General features: G+C 52.2%; 1 protein-coding gene across 4 annotated transcripts in view; it reads left to right on the top strand.

Annotated features, from left to right (window-relative positions):
* ADCYAP1R1 (ADCYAP receptor type I) overlaps positions 1-12,341 on the top strand; it is a 64,934-nt gene that overhangs the window by 19,736 nt on the left and 32,857 nt on the right. For all 4 annotated transcript variants that reach the window (XM_033193280.1, XM_033193284.1, XM_033193281.1 and 1 more), the window contains exons 4-7: positions 5,961-6,068; positions 8,577-8,597; positions 9,680-9,721; positions 12,110-12,219. In XM_033193280.1, the coding sequence (XP_033049171.1) occupies positions 5,961-6,068; positions 8,577-8,597; positions 9,680-9,721; positions 12,110-12,219 (281 nt within the window). The remainder of the gene's footprint in view (positions 1-5,960; positions 6,069-8,576; positions 8,598-9,679; positions 9,722-12,109; positions 12,220-12,341) is intronic.

The following is a 12,341-nucleotide window of genomic DNA, read 5'->3' as shown; positions in this document are numbered from 1 at the left end:
CCCTTGTACTGTGTTAGTCAGGATGGCCTTGACTCTGCAGCAGTAACAAATCAATCTTAAAATCTGAGAGACTTAGCACAGTAACATTTCTTGCTTGCATGTATCATAGGCCAGTGTGGTCAGCAGAGGTAGGAGGTGGAGCTCGACTTCACACAGTCATTCAGGGATCCAGGTTTCTTCCATCTTGGAACACTGCTACCCTTAACATGTGGTCTTCAAGGGTGGTCCAGAGAAGGAAGAGAGGCAGGCTGTGGAAGCTTGTGAGGGATATTTTAGAGGTGGGTTCCACACTTCCACCCTCTCACCATCAGCGTGCCCTCAGTCATGTGATGTAGGTGAGCACTAATAGTCTTTTGCACACTTGCCAGCTAGGTCCCGTGTGTTGCCAAGCCCTGTCAGCTCTGCTCTTGACTCTGTCCCACACAGGACTCCTCTCTAACTCTGCTGCCATTGCTCCAAATCAAGCTGTTTCATCTCACCCCTAGACTACAGCCATGTCCTAATACGCCTCCCCGTGTTTGCATCTCTGCTATTGGACTATATGATCTTCCCCACACAACCAAATACAAGTGTGACTCCTTGTCTTAAAGCCTCTCTGTGGTAGGTTGAATAATGCTCCCCACCCCGCCCTGAGAGGCCCACATCATCCTAATCCCTGAAACCTGTGAATGTGTTACTTTACATAGCAAAAAGAACTTTACAGAGGGAATTAAGGATCTTGAACTGAGAATTTTATCCTGGGTTATTTGGGTGGACCCGGAATAATCACATTGGTCCTTACAAGTGAAAGATGGAGGTAGGAGAATCAGAGAAGAAGAGAGACTTGAGGACGCAAAGCTGCTGGTTTCAAAGAGGGAGGAAGGGGCCATGAGCCCAGGAATGTGGGTGGCCTCTTAAATCTGGAAAAGGCAAGGAAATGGATTCTCCCCTAGAACCTCCAGATGAAAGGCAACCCTGCTGACACCTTAATTTTAGCCCAATGAGACCCTTTTCAGACTTCTGACCTGCAGGAATATAAGATGATAGTTGTGCCATTTTAAGACAGTAAGTTTGCTTACACACTTACAGCAGCAGTAGGGAATGAATACACCATCCAGTGGCATCTCTAAAAATTTAGCATAAAAATCTAAAATTATTAATACAACTGGACTAAGAGCTCTGTGAAGGCAGACACTGGGCCCTTTCTATTCATTCTGGTATTGCTCTGCATCATCTGACTCAGTATGTCTTGAATAAATGAGTAATTAAAAGAGAGAGGGAGAAGAAAGTTGGAAGAGAAAAAAAAGATAAAAGGAGGAGGGGGAGGAGGGGGAGAAGAAGGAGAAAAGGCATCTTGAAATCTTCCAGTCTCAACAAAATTTAGCTTTGTTGAGACTGGAGTGTGGAACATATGGGTCTGTAGAAGCTGGACGTACTGTGTGTGAGTGGAAGGAAAATCAGTTGCTGTTTTTAGTTAGAAAAACCCAAGGCTGTCTCAGGAGCCCAACTCCCATCCTCCCATGCTCCAGGGAAAGGGGCTTGGAGGATTCAGCTCCAATCCGCTGAGGCCAGAGCAACTTCCATTCAAAAGACGAGAGGAGGTGGGAGCCTGCTGGGTCTTCCCATCTGTGCTGGGCTGGGAGGTGGTAACTGCAAGAGAAATGGGCACCAGGGCATTCTAGGGAGCCCCAGGGAGGCAGCTGTGAGTCTCCTGAGACCCCAGCAATGCAGGCTAGAGGGCTGAGTGGAGGCTTTCGAGCTCTCGATAGGGTCAGGGACATTGTCTTTGGGTCCTGGGGTCCTGAGCTCTCATTCTAGGTTTCCCACCTGCCCTGGTACTATACAAATTGTCTTCAGGACTCTAGAGGGGGCCCAGGCTGGGGACATACGGGGTGCCAGGAGGGCTTTGAGAGCTGTGGCAGATATATCCTGAGAGCTCCCAGGCCCCGGGCTGGGGTGGGACACTTTAGCAGATGCCCTTTAGGCACCTTTAGCTGCCCCAACTATCCTCTGGGCACCAATAGGTCCTGGCTGAATCTCTGTTCCAGATTTGAGCTCTGGTCACTCAAAGCTGGGAGTTCACAGAGACACTCAGTTGTCCGTGTGCACATAGGAAACGTGAATCATGGTGGAGGGGGTGGTGACTGGCCTGAGTCACAAGTGAGCCTGTGGCAGAAGGAGATCAGAACTCAAGTTTTAGGGCTTCCGGTGCTAATGCTGAGTAGAGACCTGCCCTTTCCCCTCACTCTGCCCTCAAACGTCAATTTTACAGCTTTGTCTTTTTCTCCACTACTGGCCCTGGTGCATAGATGGTCCCTGGCACAAGGCAGGTACTCAGTAAATAGTAGTTAAGAGAATGCATCCCCTGTTCTGCTGCCAATGAGAGCCCCCTTCTCCCCTCGTGCCACCCGCCCAACCTCTGCAGCCTTCCTTGACCTCAACCCTCATGACCCTGCTCATTCTCTCTGAAGTGGCCCTGTGACCTCGGCAGTGTCAGCTGGTAGCAGCAGCTGGCTGTGCCCGGGCCTAATGTTCTCCATTAAGGGAACATCTGTTGGCTGGGGCTCCCGGGGCATGGGCCAGACGTAGCCACGCTCTACGGCCGTTCCACGGTCAACATGGGCTGCTGCAGCCAAAGATGTGCTGTTGGGTCTCTTTCAAGGACATGATGTCACAGCCAAGCACATGCTGGCTAGATGTCCTCTGCTAACGGTTACACAAGAATTATCGATGACTGGCCTATTGCTATGAGACCTGATACCCGGCTCCCCTAATCTGGCCTTTAATGTCTTTACCTTCTTGGGTTATTCTTCTCAGAGCTTTCTATGGTACCTCTGGCTCCCAAACTCTGTCTTTCCATGAGCAGGATGCTATGGGCCAATGTGACTGGGTGCGAACTCCAAAATAGCCGGCTGTGAATTCTGAGAGACAGGATTTTCTCCGTCTAGAAGCTGTGGATACCTTCTGGTCCAAACAGCACTCAAGCGTCACGGACCCTAACAGAGACTGTGAGCTCATGGTGCCTGCTCCAAGCCCCTCCTCTTTCCAGCACCTTCCCAGGAGTCCTCTGGGCCTGTCAGCGGCCCTGCCCCAGGCCATCTCACCTTGCAGGTCCCTGCTTCACCTCCCTGCCTATGAAGGCCTCTCAGGGGTGTAGTTCCCAGGGACACCTAACTGGGATAATGAAATTAATGATTCTGACGGCAGTGAGGAGGCATTGAATGAGCCTGGCTCTGTTCTGACAGCTTTGCACATGTGAACTCATTAATCGTCACAGCAGCCCTGTGAGGCGGGTGCTGTCGGTCACTCGCTGTCCCTGACGTGGCACAGAAGCCTTCTCCACAGCCTTCCTTTATAATCCCTAACAGCTGCAGGCTGCTTTCCTGCAGCTTCCCTCTGCTGCCTGGCGCTCCACACTCCTGCCTCCCCACCATACCTCTGCCACTCTCTCCTGCTTGCATCACTACCTGTGCTTCCTCTGCCCACTCCATAAATATGGGGTCTCCAGGGTTCCCTCCTCCATGCTCTTCTCACTTTACGGCCCTTCCCAAAGTGAGCTGTCTCATCCCATGGCCTCAACCACTACCCACAGGCTGGAAGGAAAAGTGAGTGGTAGGGTTGTAAGTACCATGTTAAGGATTGAGGGTGCTAAGAGCCCAGAAAGCATGGGATTGTTGGTGGGGGGCTTGTGACATGGCCAGATATTCATTTTGAAAAGCTTGTGGTCATAGCTGTATGGGGTTTGTGTACCTGTGGTCTCAGTGAGGGGTCCTGAGCTCCTTCACTGAGTAGGGTGAAGGAATAGAGAGTGGGGCATGGATTGCACAAGGTTTCAAGGTAAAACCAGCAAGGGCTTGATCAGGAGCACTAAAGGGAAGGAGATGAAGTGGGGTGACTCCCAAGTTTCCAGCTGGGGCTGGAACAGGCAATCAGCTTTGGGTAGGAGATGCTGCACTGAGTCTTGGACTGCAGTGTTTGAATCATCTTTGGTTCTTCAAGATGGGGGTGTCCAGCAGGCAACCAGCTGTGGGCTCTACCCCACAGAGGACTGGGAGTTGTCCACATACAATTCTGTAACATCCATGAGCAGGGTGAGCTCATCCAAGGTGGGCAGGGTGGGCAACCAAAGGCAGGGCAGCTACCAGCACCTGCATTCAGTCAGGGCTGTGGGGGGGACCCAGTAAAGGCTGAAATTGTTCCTTGGATTTGGCAGCGAAGAGGTCTGTGGTGACCTTGGTGAGAGGTGTTTCAGCATTGTGGGAGGACAGAGCCAGAGAAGCAGGGATGGAGCAGGAAGAGGTGGCGTCAGGCAGTGCAGGGAACTCTACAGAGGCTGGCAGAGCTGGAAGGAGAGGCAGGCATGGGGGGAAAGGGGTCAGAGGAGCCACTGAGTCCCCTAGACCTGAAAATCTGGTCATCAAGCTTGACAGTTTCCTCTTCCTCGCAGTTCATGTCCAGTGAGGCACCAAATCTTGGGGATTCCTAAACACCTCTCAGTTGGCCTGTCCCTTCCTCTCCATCAGCCTGGAGATGCTGTGGGGGCCTCTGCAGCAGTGCCTGCCTCCACCTCTTCTGGTTACGAGTCCTTTCACAATTCTGGCTTGGCGCGTGCAGGCTTCTGCCTGGCTGGCTTTCCCCTCTTCTCCAGCTGATGAATTTGTGTCCCCTGCTGGGCCTGCCTTGGGGGTAGGTGGGGGGAGTGGAGCAGCAGCCTTAGACCAGCCTGTTCCTGCCCCTCCCCCTAGGGTGGGTGGGGGGCCTTGCTGAGGGGGTGGGTCTGAAGTAGGACCCCTCAGTGGTGGCTGAGGAGGGGCTAGGGTGGGGCATGTGGGAGAGGCTGCTGCAGAGACCCCTGCATCTCAGCATCTCATTCCTAGGGATCCAGCCCTGGCCTGGTGTGTCTCCCCTCCCCACAATCCTGTGAGGTTGTGCAGCTGTGAGGCTGTGGGGCTTCGGGGGTGTGGGGCAGTATGAAAACGGGTGACGGCTCCCTCCTTCCCTACCCAGGAGCTCCTGAAGTGCCTTGTGTCTCCATTCATGTTTGAGGGATGTTCCCAGTACAGGACTCAGCCTTCCCTCAGACTGTAGGCCTTGCCTTCCCTCTGCTAAACCACTTCCGGTCCCCTGCAAGGGCCTGGCTTGTAAGCCATGGAGCACACCTCAGTGTGTGTATATATAAGTGTGGGTGTGGGTGTGTACCTGTGTGATGTGTGTGTGGTGTGTGTGTGTGTGTGGTGTGTGTGGGTGTGGTGCATGTGTGCACATTCATGTGTGATGTGTGTGGTATGTGCATACATGTGTATGGTGTGTGTGATGTGTGTGGTGTGTGTGATGTGTATGTGTATGGCATGTGTGGTGAGTATGTGATGTGTGTTGTGTGTGATGTGTGTGTGGTGTATATGTGTGATATGTGTGTGGTGTGTGTGGTGCATGTGTGTGGTGTGTATAGGATGTGTGTGTGTGTAGTATATGTGGTATATGTGGTGTATGTGTGATCTCTGTGTGGTATGTGTAATTGTGTGGTGCATGTGTGATGTGTGTGTGTTGTATGTGTGTGTGATGTGTGTAATGTGTGTGGGTGTGAATGTGGTGTATGTGTGTGTGGTGTGTATGATATATGTGTGTGGTGTGTGTGATGTGTGTGGTGCATGTGTGAGTGGTTGGTGTGTGTATGTGGTGTGTGTGATGCGTGTGTGATGTGTGTGTGGTGTATGTGGCATGTGTGTGATATGTGTTGTATATGTGTGATGTGTGTTGCTGTGTGGTGTCTGTGATGTATGTGTAGTGTGTGTGTGATGTGCACGGTGTCTGTGGTGTGGTATATGTGTGATGTGTGTTTGTTGGTGTGCGTGTTGTGTGTGTAGCATGTAGGTTGCTGTGTGTGGTGTCTGTGGTGTGTGTGCTGTGTATGTTGGTGTGTGTGATATGTGTGTATGGGTGTGTGTGGCTAGCCCCTCTCACCATGGCTGTCTTACCCACAGGCTGTCCTGGGATGTGGGACAACATCACGTGTTGGAAGCCTGCCCATGTGGGTGAGATGGTCCTGGTCAGCTGCCCTGAACTCTTCCGAATCTTCAACCCAGACCGAGGTGGGTTTATCTCAGTCTCTTTAGGCCACGCTGGCTTAGCCTGCTCCCCAAACTCGGCCCCAGGCAAGCACCAAGGGCAGGGAGGCCACCCTGTAGGCAGACAGTCCCTGCTCCCAAGCTCACATGTGGTGTGGGGGATGAAACCAGAGACACGTGCACACACGGGGACACAGGTACATGTGGGGACCATGGTTGTGGATGAGAGCAAGGCTGTATCCTCACGCGTGGGATCCATGCCGGCTGTCACTCACCCTCCAGCCCAGCCCCTGTCTGTCAGTTGGGTATGTGGCCGGGTGGCCCCCTCCCAGGTGCGTCTGTGAGGGTAACGTGAAGCGATGCTGTGGACGCCACTTAGCACAGGACTTGGCGCGTTTTGAATGTGCAGTAGTAAATGTTAGCTGGGATTATTGTCACCATCCTCCCACAGCCACAGATCCTCAGCGCCCAGTGGGAGGCATGGAGAGAGACGCGCATGTAGACACCCCCCTCAGGCAGAATGAGACGCGTGGGGAAGGCAGCTGGACACAAGACACCCACGTCCACATTCAGAGCCACTTAGATGCTGGCACAAGGCCCAGTGGGGCCGGTGCACACTCACGTTTGCTCAGCAGAGCATTTTCTGGGCCCTAGCTGCCCTCAGGCAGTTACATGGGCTCAAGTTGGGAGGAGCTGGGTCTTGGGCTGCCTGGGGAAAGGGTGCCACACACAGGGAACAGTGTCACAGTGCTGTCTGTGACTCGTGAACGTGGGTTTGGAGGCGTGGGTGTGCGATGGTGCCTCCCTGAGAGGGAAGGCTGGGCGGCTGCAGTGTCCTGCAGACCTGGGTTTGGGACGTGTCTGTGTTTGAGGTCTCTGGGGGGCACTGAAGTGCTGTGGAGATATCCAGGGGCCACCAAAAAGATAGAGGAGCCCACGAGGTGGGCAGAGTGGCCGAGCTCTGTGCACAGGTGGGATGTAGGGCGAGGGCAGGGGAGAGAAGGCAATGCTCTACCTACAGGCAGAAGCCCCAGTAGCCCCATCTCCATTGCAGGGGGTGTCTGAGGGGAAGGGGTAGATGCAGATGGCTTCTTTGGATATGGGTCCCTTGGGCTCTTCCAGAACGGTTCCTGCCTTTCGGCTGGGACCTGTGAACTCCCCCACGGGCCTTCTACCTGATCCCTGTGAGTGTCACAGGAGGCAGGGTGGCCAGCTGAAGGTACTGAGTTGGGGCTGGGCAGAGAGAGCTGGTGGGGCTGGCTCCAGCCAGGTGACTTACTGAGCCACCTCCTGGGTATGAAGCCATGGGCGGGGGCTCCCTAGGGTATCAGAGGGGTCCGAGTTGTGTGTGGCCATGCGACCTGGCCTTAGGGTTCTTCTTTTCCAGCCTAAGGCTTAGGCTGATGTCCTTCTAGAAGAGGCAAGTTTCCAGGCTCCACTCCAGCACTGAGTCCTACCTGTTGCAGTCCCCTGTCCTCTCTGAGAGGCAAAAGGCAAATTTGCTAATTTGCTGTCGAACCTCAATTCCAATAATCGACTCTGCCCTGGAGGGGGAGGGGCTTGCAGGAGGTGGCAGAGAAAACAGTGGCATGTGTTGGGGGTCCCAGGCCCCTGTCTCTGGCTCCCACCCCAAGGTTTGTTTAGATGCGCTGCACCCTGCAGCAATACCTCCACCTCCAGACCACCGGCTGGCCCAGGAGGAGGGTGGCATTGAACTCTCCCATCTGAGGGCTTGGGGATTGGGTGTGACCTGAGCAGGCCAGAGTGAATTTTGAAAGAGGATACAGGCAGCGGAAGCGCTGGAGTGAGAGATACCGTGGGACTGGAGGGCTGTCAGGCGTGGTGGCAGCCAGTGAGTGATTCAGCCTGATTTCCAATTCATTCCTGTAGAAGCCAACTTAATCACTTCCTTCATTCATGTATTTCTTTCATTCTGTCATTTCTTTAAAGTTTGTTTATTGAACATCTACTCTGGGTCAGATTCCATGCCAGACTCCTTCTTCTTAGCAACAAAAGGCAAAATGAATCAATAGTAAAAAAGATTTTCTTAAGGTAAACTTTCTTCCACACTCTCTCCTTCCTCTGGCAGTGGCACAATGAAGGTGTTATTTACACCTGATTCTTAATGGTTCATTAAGGCAGGGCCTTTTAGCACCTCTGTTCACAAAGCTTGATCGGTGAGACTTGCCTTGAATACTTTGCAGGGAGAGAATGGGATTCCTCTGTTTCTTCTCAGTTCCCAGGTAGCCTGTTGTGATGACTATGACTGTGTAGGATATTGGAGAGATTGGACATGTGGCAGCACTAATCTCCCTCGTCCTCTCAAATGCTTCAGCTCGTTTCTGTTCTGTGGGTCTCCAATGTCCCCAGCTTATAGTCCTCATGCCTTGTGGGTCCCCCAGAGCCCTCTTTAATGTTTGGGGTTGGGAAGGAGGAGGAAGTGATCAGCAAGACCCAAGGAGAGCAGCCTCTGACTTTTCTCACCTCGTTGCTCACCTCTGACTTTTCTCTCTCTCTTTCTCTCTGTTTCAGTCTGGGAGACCGAAACCATTGGTAAGAGGAACCTTGGTGAGGACAGACCGCTGTCTTTCTGTCCATCCAGCAGGAGCCCAGCCTCAGGAGATCTCAGGCTCTGGCTGCTGGGATTGGGGTGGGGGTAGAGTAAGAGGCTCACTGGGGATCAGGTTCTTTCCTCTTTCCTCCCTTCCCTCTCCCTGACCTTGGCCATTCTGGAAGTGGGAGGTGGGGCACAGGAAGATGCACAACACAGGCACGACCTCAGGTCTCTCACAGGCTTGTTTGGGAGGATGGGACTCACCAATGGAGGTGCTAAGAAACAAGCTCACACATGAGTGCAGGTGCATGTATGTGCATATGCACAGACCTGAACATGTGCATCAGTCCATGCAGATACTGACATCCCTGACAGCTAAGAAGCCGGAATGCACAGTGAGCAACAGAACAGAAGAGCGAATGATGCAGCATGCAGGCAGAATAGTGAAGAAGTCAGGGGAGGCTTCCAGGAAGAGGTGGCATGTCAGCTGGACCTTGGGAAAGGAGTTTTGAGGGGGTGGGGTGGGGTGGAAAGGGGTCTCATTGCAAGTAGGGGTTTTGGCATAAGAAAAGGGTGGAAATGGGAATAAAGAGTAGGAAGAGAGGAAAAACTGTCTGAAGATGAAGTCTTCCAGATTCCCTTTGATGAAGAGCAGTTTTGGAGGCTGAGGTGGAGGATTGAGCACCAAAAAGGAAACCCCAAGCCCTGGACCCACTTTGCTGTTTTTTGCCCATTTTTTGAAAAGGCCGAACCATCCCTTTTCATTTTCTCCCATTCCTCTCCACTCTGGAGGCCCTTCCATCCTCCTGGCAGTACCCATTGCCATTACCTGTGGTAGTGGAGAACTGAGTCCTGGACCATCCTGAACATCACAGAAATGCAAAGCAAGGGAGAGTGGTATTAGAAGGTGCAGTATGTGAGGAAGGTGCGCGGCTGCAGTGTGTGATGTTGCCTCTTGGCTAGGACCCCATCCCCTATTTCCTGTAGACCAGGGGTAGCCTGAGTCTTCGGGGGTGGAGAGTAAACAGTAGCTAACTGTAAGCCAGGCATTTTGATACATGCCTATGTCTGTATTTTTCAGGCGAGTCTGATTTGGGTGACAGTAACTCCTTAGATCTCTCAGGTAAGGGGTTAGGCTGGGGTTGACCATGGACTGGCTGGAGGGAGGGCATCTGCTGATGTGTGAGCTTTGAGAACCCCATCCCAGGCTGGGCTCTCCTCCTCTGTGGCTGTGTGATCTTTGGCAGGTGACGACTTTTTTCTCTGATAAAGGTACAGATTATCTTCATGGAAAAGCACACAGGCAGAACATCATGTGTAGAATTTCAGGGGAGACACAGATGTCTTAGAGTCCCTTTGTGGACTTCAAATAAAGAACTCTTGGATTGGATGATCCTTGACTGTTTCTGAACTCCGACATGTAGAACAGTGGCTCTCAAACTTTAACCATGCTTTGCAGTTACTTTGCGCGCTTGTTAAACACAGGCTCCTGGCAGTCTGTAATTCATTCCGCCTGGGGTGGGGCCTGAGAATGTGCTTGTCTCACCAGTCTTCCAGGTGATGCTGATGGGCTGATCCCGGGACGGGCACCCCTTTGGGAAAGCTGCCTGAAAGTTTTGTGTTCCTGTGCAGTTACTGGGGCAAATCAGCCTAGTGAAGTAGGCGCAATCACTGCGGGGTTTTGACAATCTCAAGAGCACTCCATCTTCCGGAGATTTCTGTCAGAACAATACAGTGGCAAATTCACAGAATAGTTCTGAACAAAAGGGTTTATGTTTTTCTGAGCCCACACTGTGTTATAAAAAGGAAAAAAAGAAAGAGTGAAAATAAAAGAAAGGAAACCGCTTTTCCTTCTAGAACACTTTTTTTTTTAAAAATTGTTTTTCAAAGCAGCTTCCCTTTCCTCTTCCCACCATCCTGATGTGAGCAAAGCAGACAGGAAATGAGGCCCCAGGAGGGGAAGGAACTTGGCCACAGTGGTGATTTCCCTGGGACATTCAGACTTTCTGAAAGAAGTGTTCAGAGGGACTTAAAAGGAGGTTGCCTGAGACAGATTTGCTGGAAGAAGGGACAGTTTGGCATCAGCTGTGGGACAGAAGTGAGCTCCTTTGCTCTCCTGGGCTTGCCAAACTTCCCCCTTAGCCTGTGCCGTAGAACTCAGAGCTGGAGAAGGGCTGGGCCCAGTCTCCCTGTTGTGGGCAGAACTCTCCTTTCTGGCAAAGTTACTCACATCCCAGGAGGTTCATTTCTGACTTTCTTGGCTAAAGAGAACTCACCTTAGATCTTCTAATGTAGGAAGCAAGGGACACAGATTGGAAAACTGGAAGGATCTCCTCTCTTGGCCTCTGCCTCCCGCAGGGGCTGACCTGCTGCCCTCCTTGCCTCTTTCCTGAGCTCCCTGGAAGTGGCGTTGGCTGCAGAGGGGAGGTTTCTGTTCAACAATATGGGTACTGGAACCCCTTTTCTGCAGGTGTCTCTTGTTTTATACAATGTCCTGGTCTTTGAATGCTGTAAGGGGAAGAACCAACCACATGTGTCCCGATAGACCAGATACTTCCAGTGTCAGGCTGGGTCACACTCAGGTGCTGGGCTGGAGAAAAAGGGAGCTGCTTGCTCAGCCCCCTGCCCTGGACATGAGTGGCCCACCATTATAAACCATCGGGTGAGGGGAGAATGAAAAAGCAATCTTGAAAGACGAACACAGCCCCGGGCAGGGCAAAAACCAGCCTGGACTCTACTGTGCAGCCAGCACATGATTCATTTAATGGCCATGACTGATCCCACCCTCTCGAGTGTCCCACTGAATGGCCTTAAAGTCAACCAAAATAAAATTAAAGTACATTAGTGACAGGAAACCGTCCTCCCAAACTCCGAAAGACAACACTTTAAAAGAAACCCAGATATATATCTTCATAAGATCCGGCCGTGTGTTAGTGGAAATCTGGACCTTGTTAATGAAGCAAGCCCTGTGTCCCCTCGATGCGAGATGTTGCAGCTGCTGTGAGGCTCAGAGCTCCGAGGGGAAGCATCACCTCAAACCGTGTTCCCAAGGTGTGCCAAGGACCCCACCCACACCCTGCAGTCACCAGAGGGGATTCCTGAAAGTGCCCAGATCTCCTGACGGAGAATCCCTAAGGGCAGGCCTGGAATCTGCATTTGTAATCAGTCTCCTAGGTGGTTTTGCAAGCTGACATTTGAGAAGTGCTGATCCAGGGCCCAGGGGAGGACTCAGGCCCATCCCTGATGAGCATTTGGAAATGTTCCAGAGGGGAGGGATGCAGGGATGCTGAATTCAGCTAGTGCAGTCTCCCCATCTTTGGTTGAGATGAGCTTGCTCCTTGTCTCTCCATCCCTCTGATCAGCAATCACTGATTTCTGAAACCTTTCCCCATGCTTCCCAGTTGGTCATAGGGGTTTCCAGGAATTCCCACTGAACACGTAATTTTTGCATTAGAATTTCAGGGCCGTCTTAATCATTTCTGGGCCTCACTGAGTTTTCTTTTTGCTGCAGACATGGGAGTGGTGAGCCGGAACTGCACGGAGGATGGCTGGTCGGAGCCCTTCCCTCATTACTTTGATGCCTGTGGGTTTGATGAATATGAATCTGAGACTGGGGACCAGGTGAGTGTCTGCACCCTGCTCCCCAGAGATGATGAGGGTGGGGCTGAGGAAACTTAGGTCAGTAGGCAGCATTCATGAGCCCCTGCTAGGGCTAAGAAGCAGCTGGGATGCTGCCTACTCCT

Source organism: Trachypithecus francoisi, unplaced genomic scaffold, assembly GCF_009764315.1.
Source record: "Trachypithecus francoisi isolate TF-2019V2 unplaced genomic scaffold, Tfra_2.0 Lachesis_group4, whole genome shotgun sequence".
Lineage (NCBI taxonomy): Eukaryota > Metazoa > Chordata > Mammalia > Primates > Cercopithecidae > Trachypithecus > Trachypithecus francoisi.
This window is presented reverse-complemented; position numbering and strand designations above follow the sequence as displayed.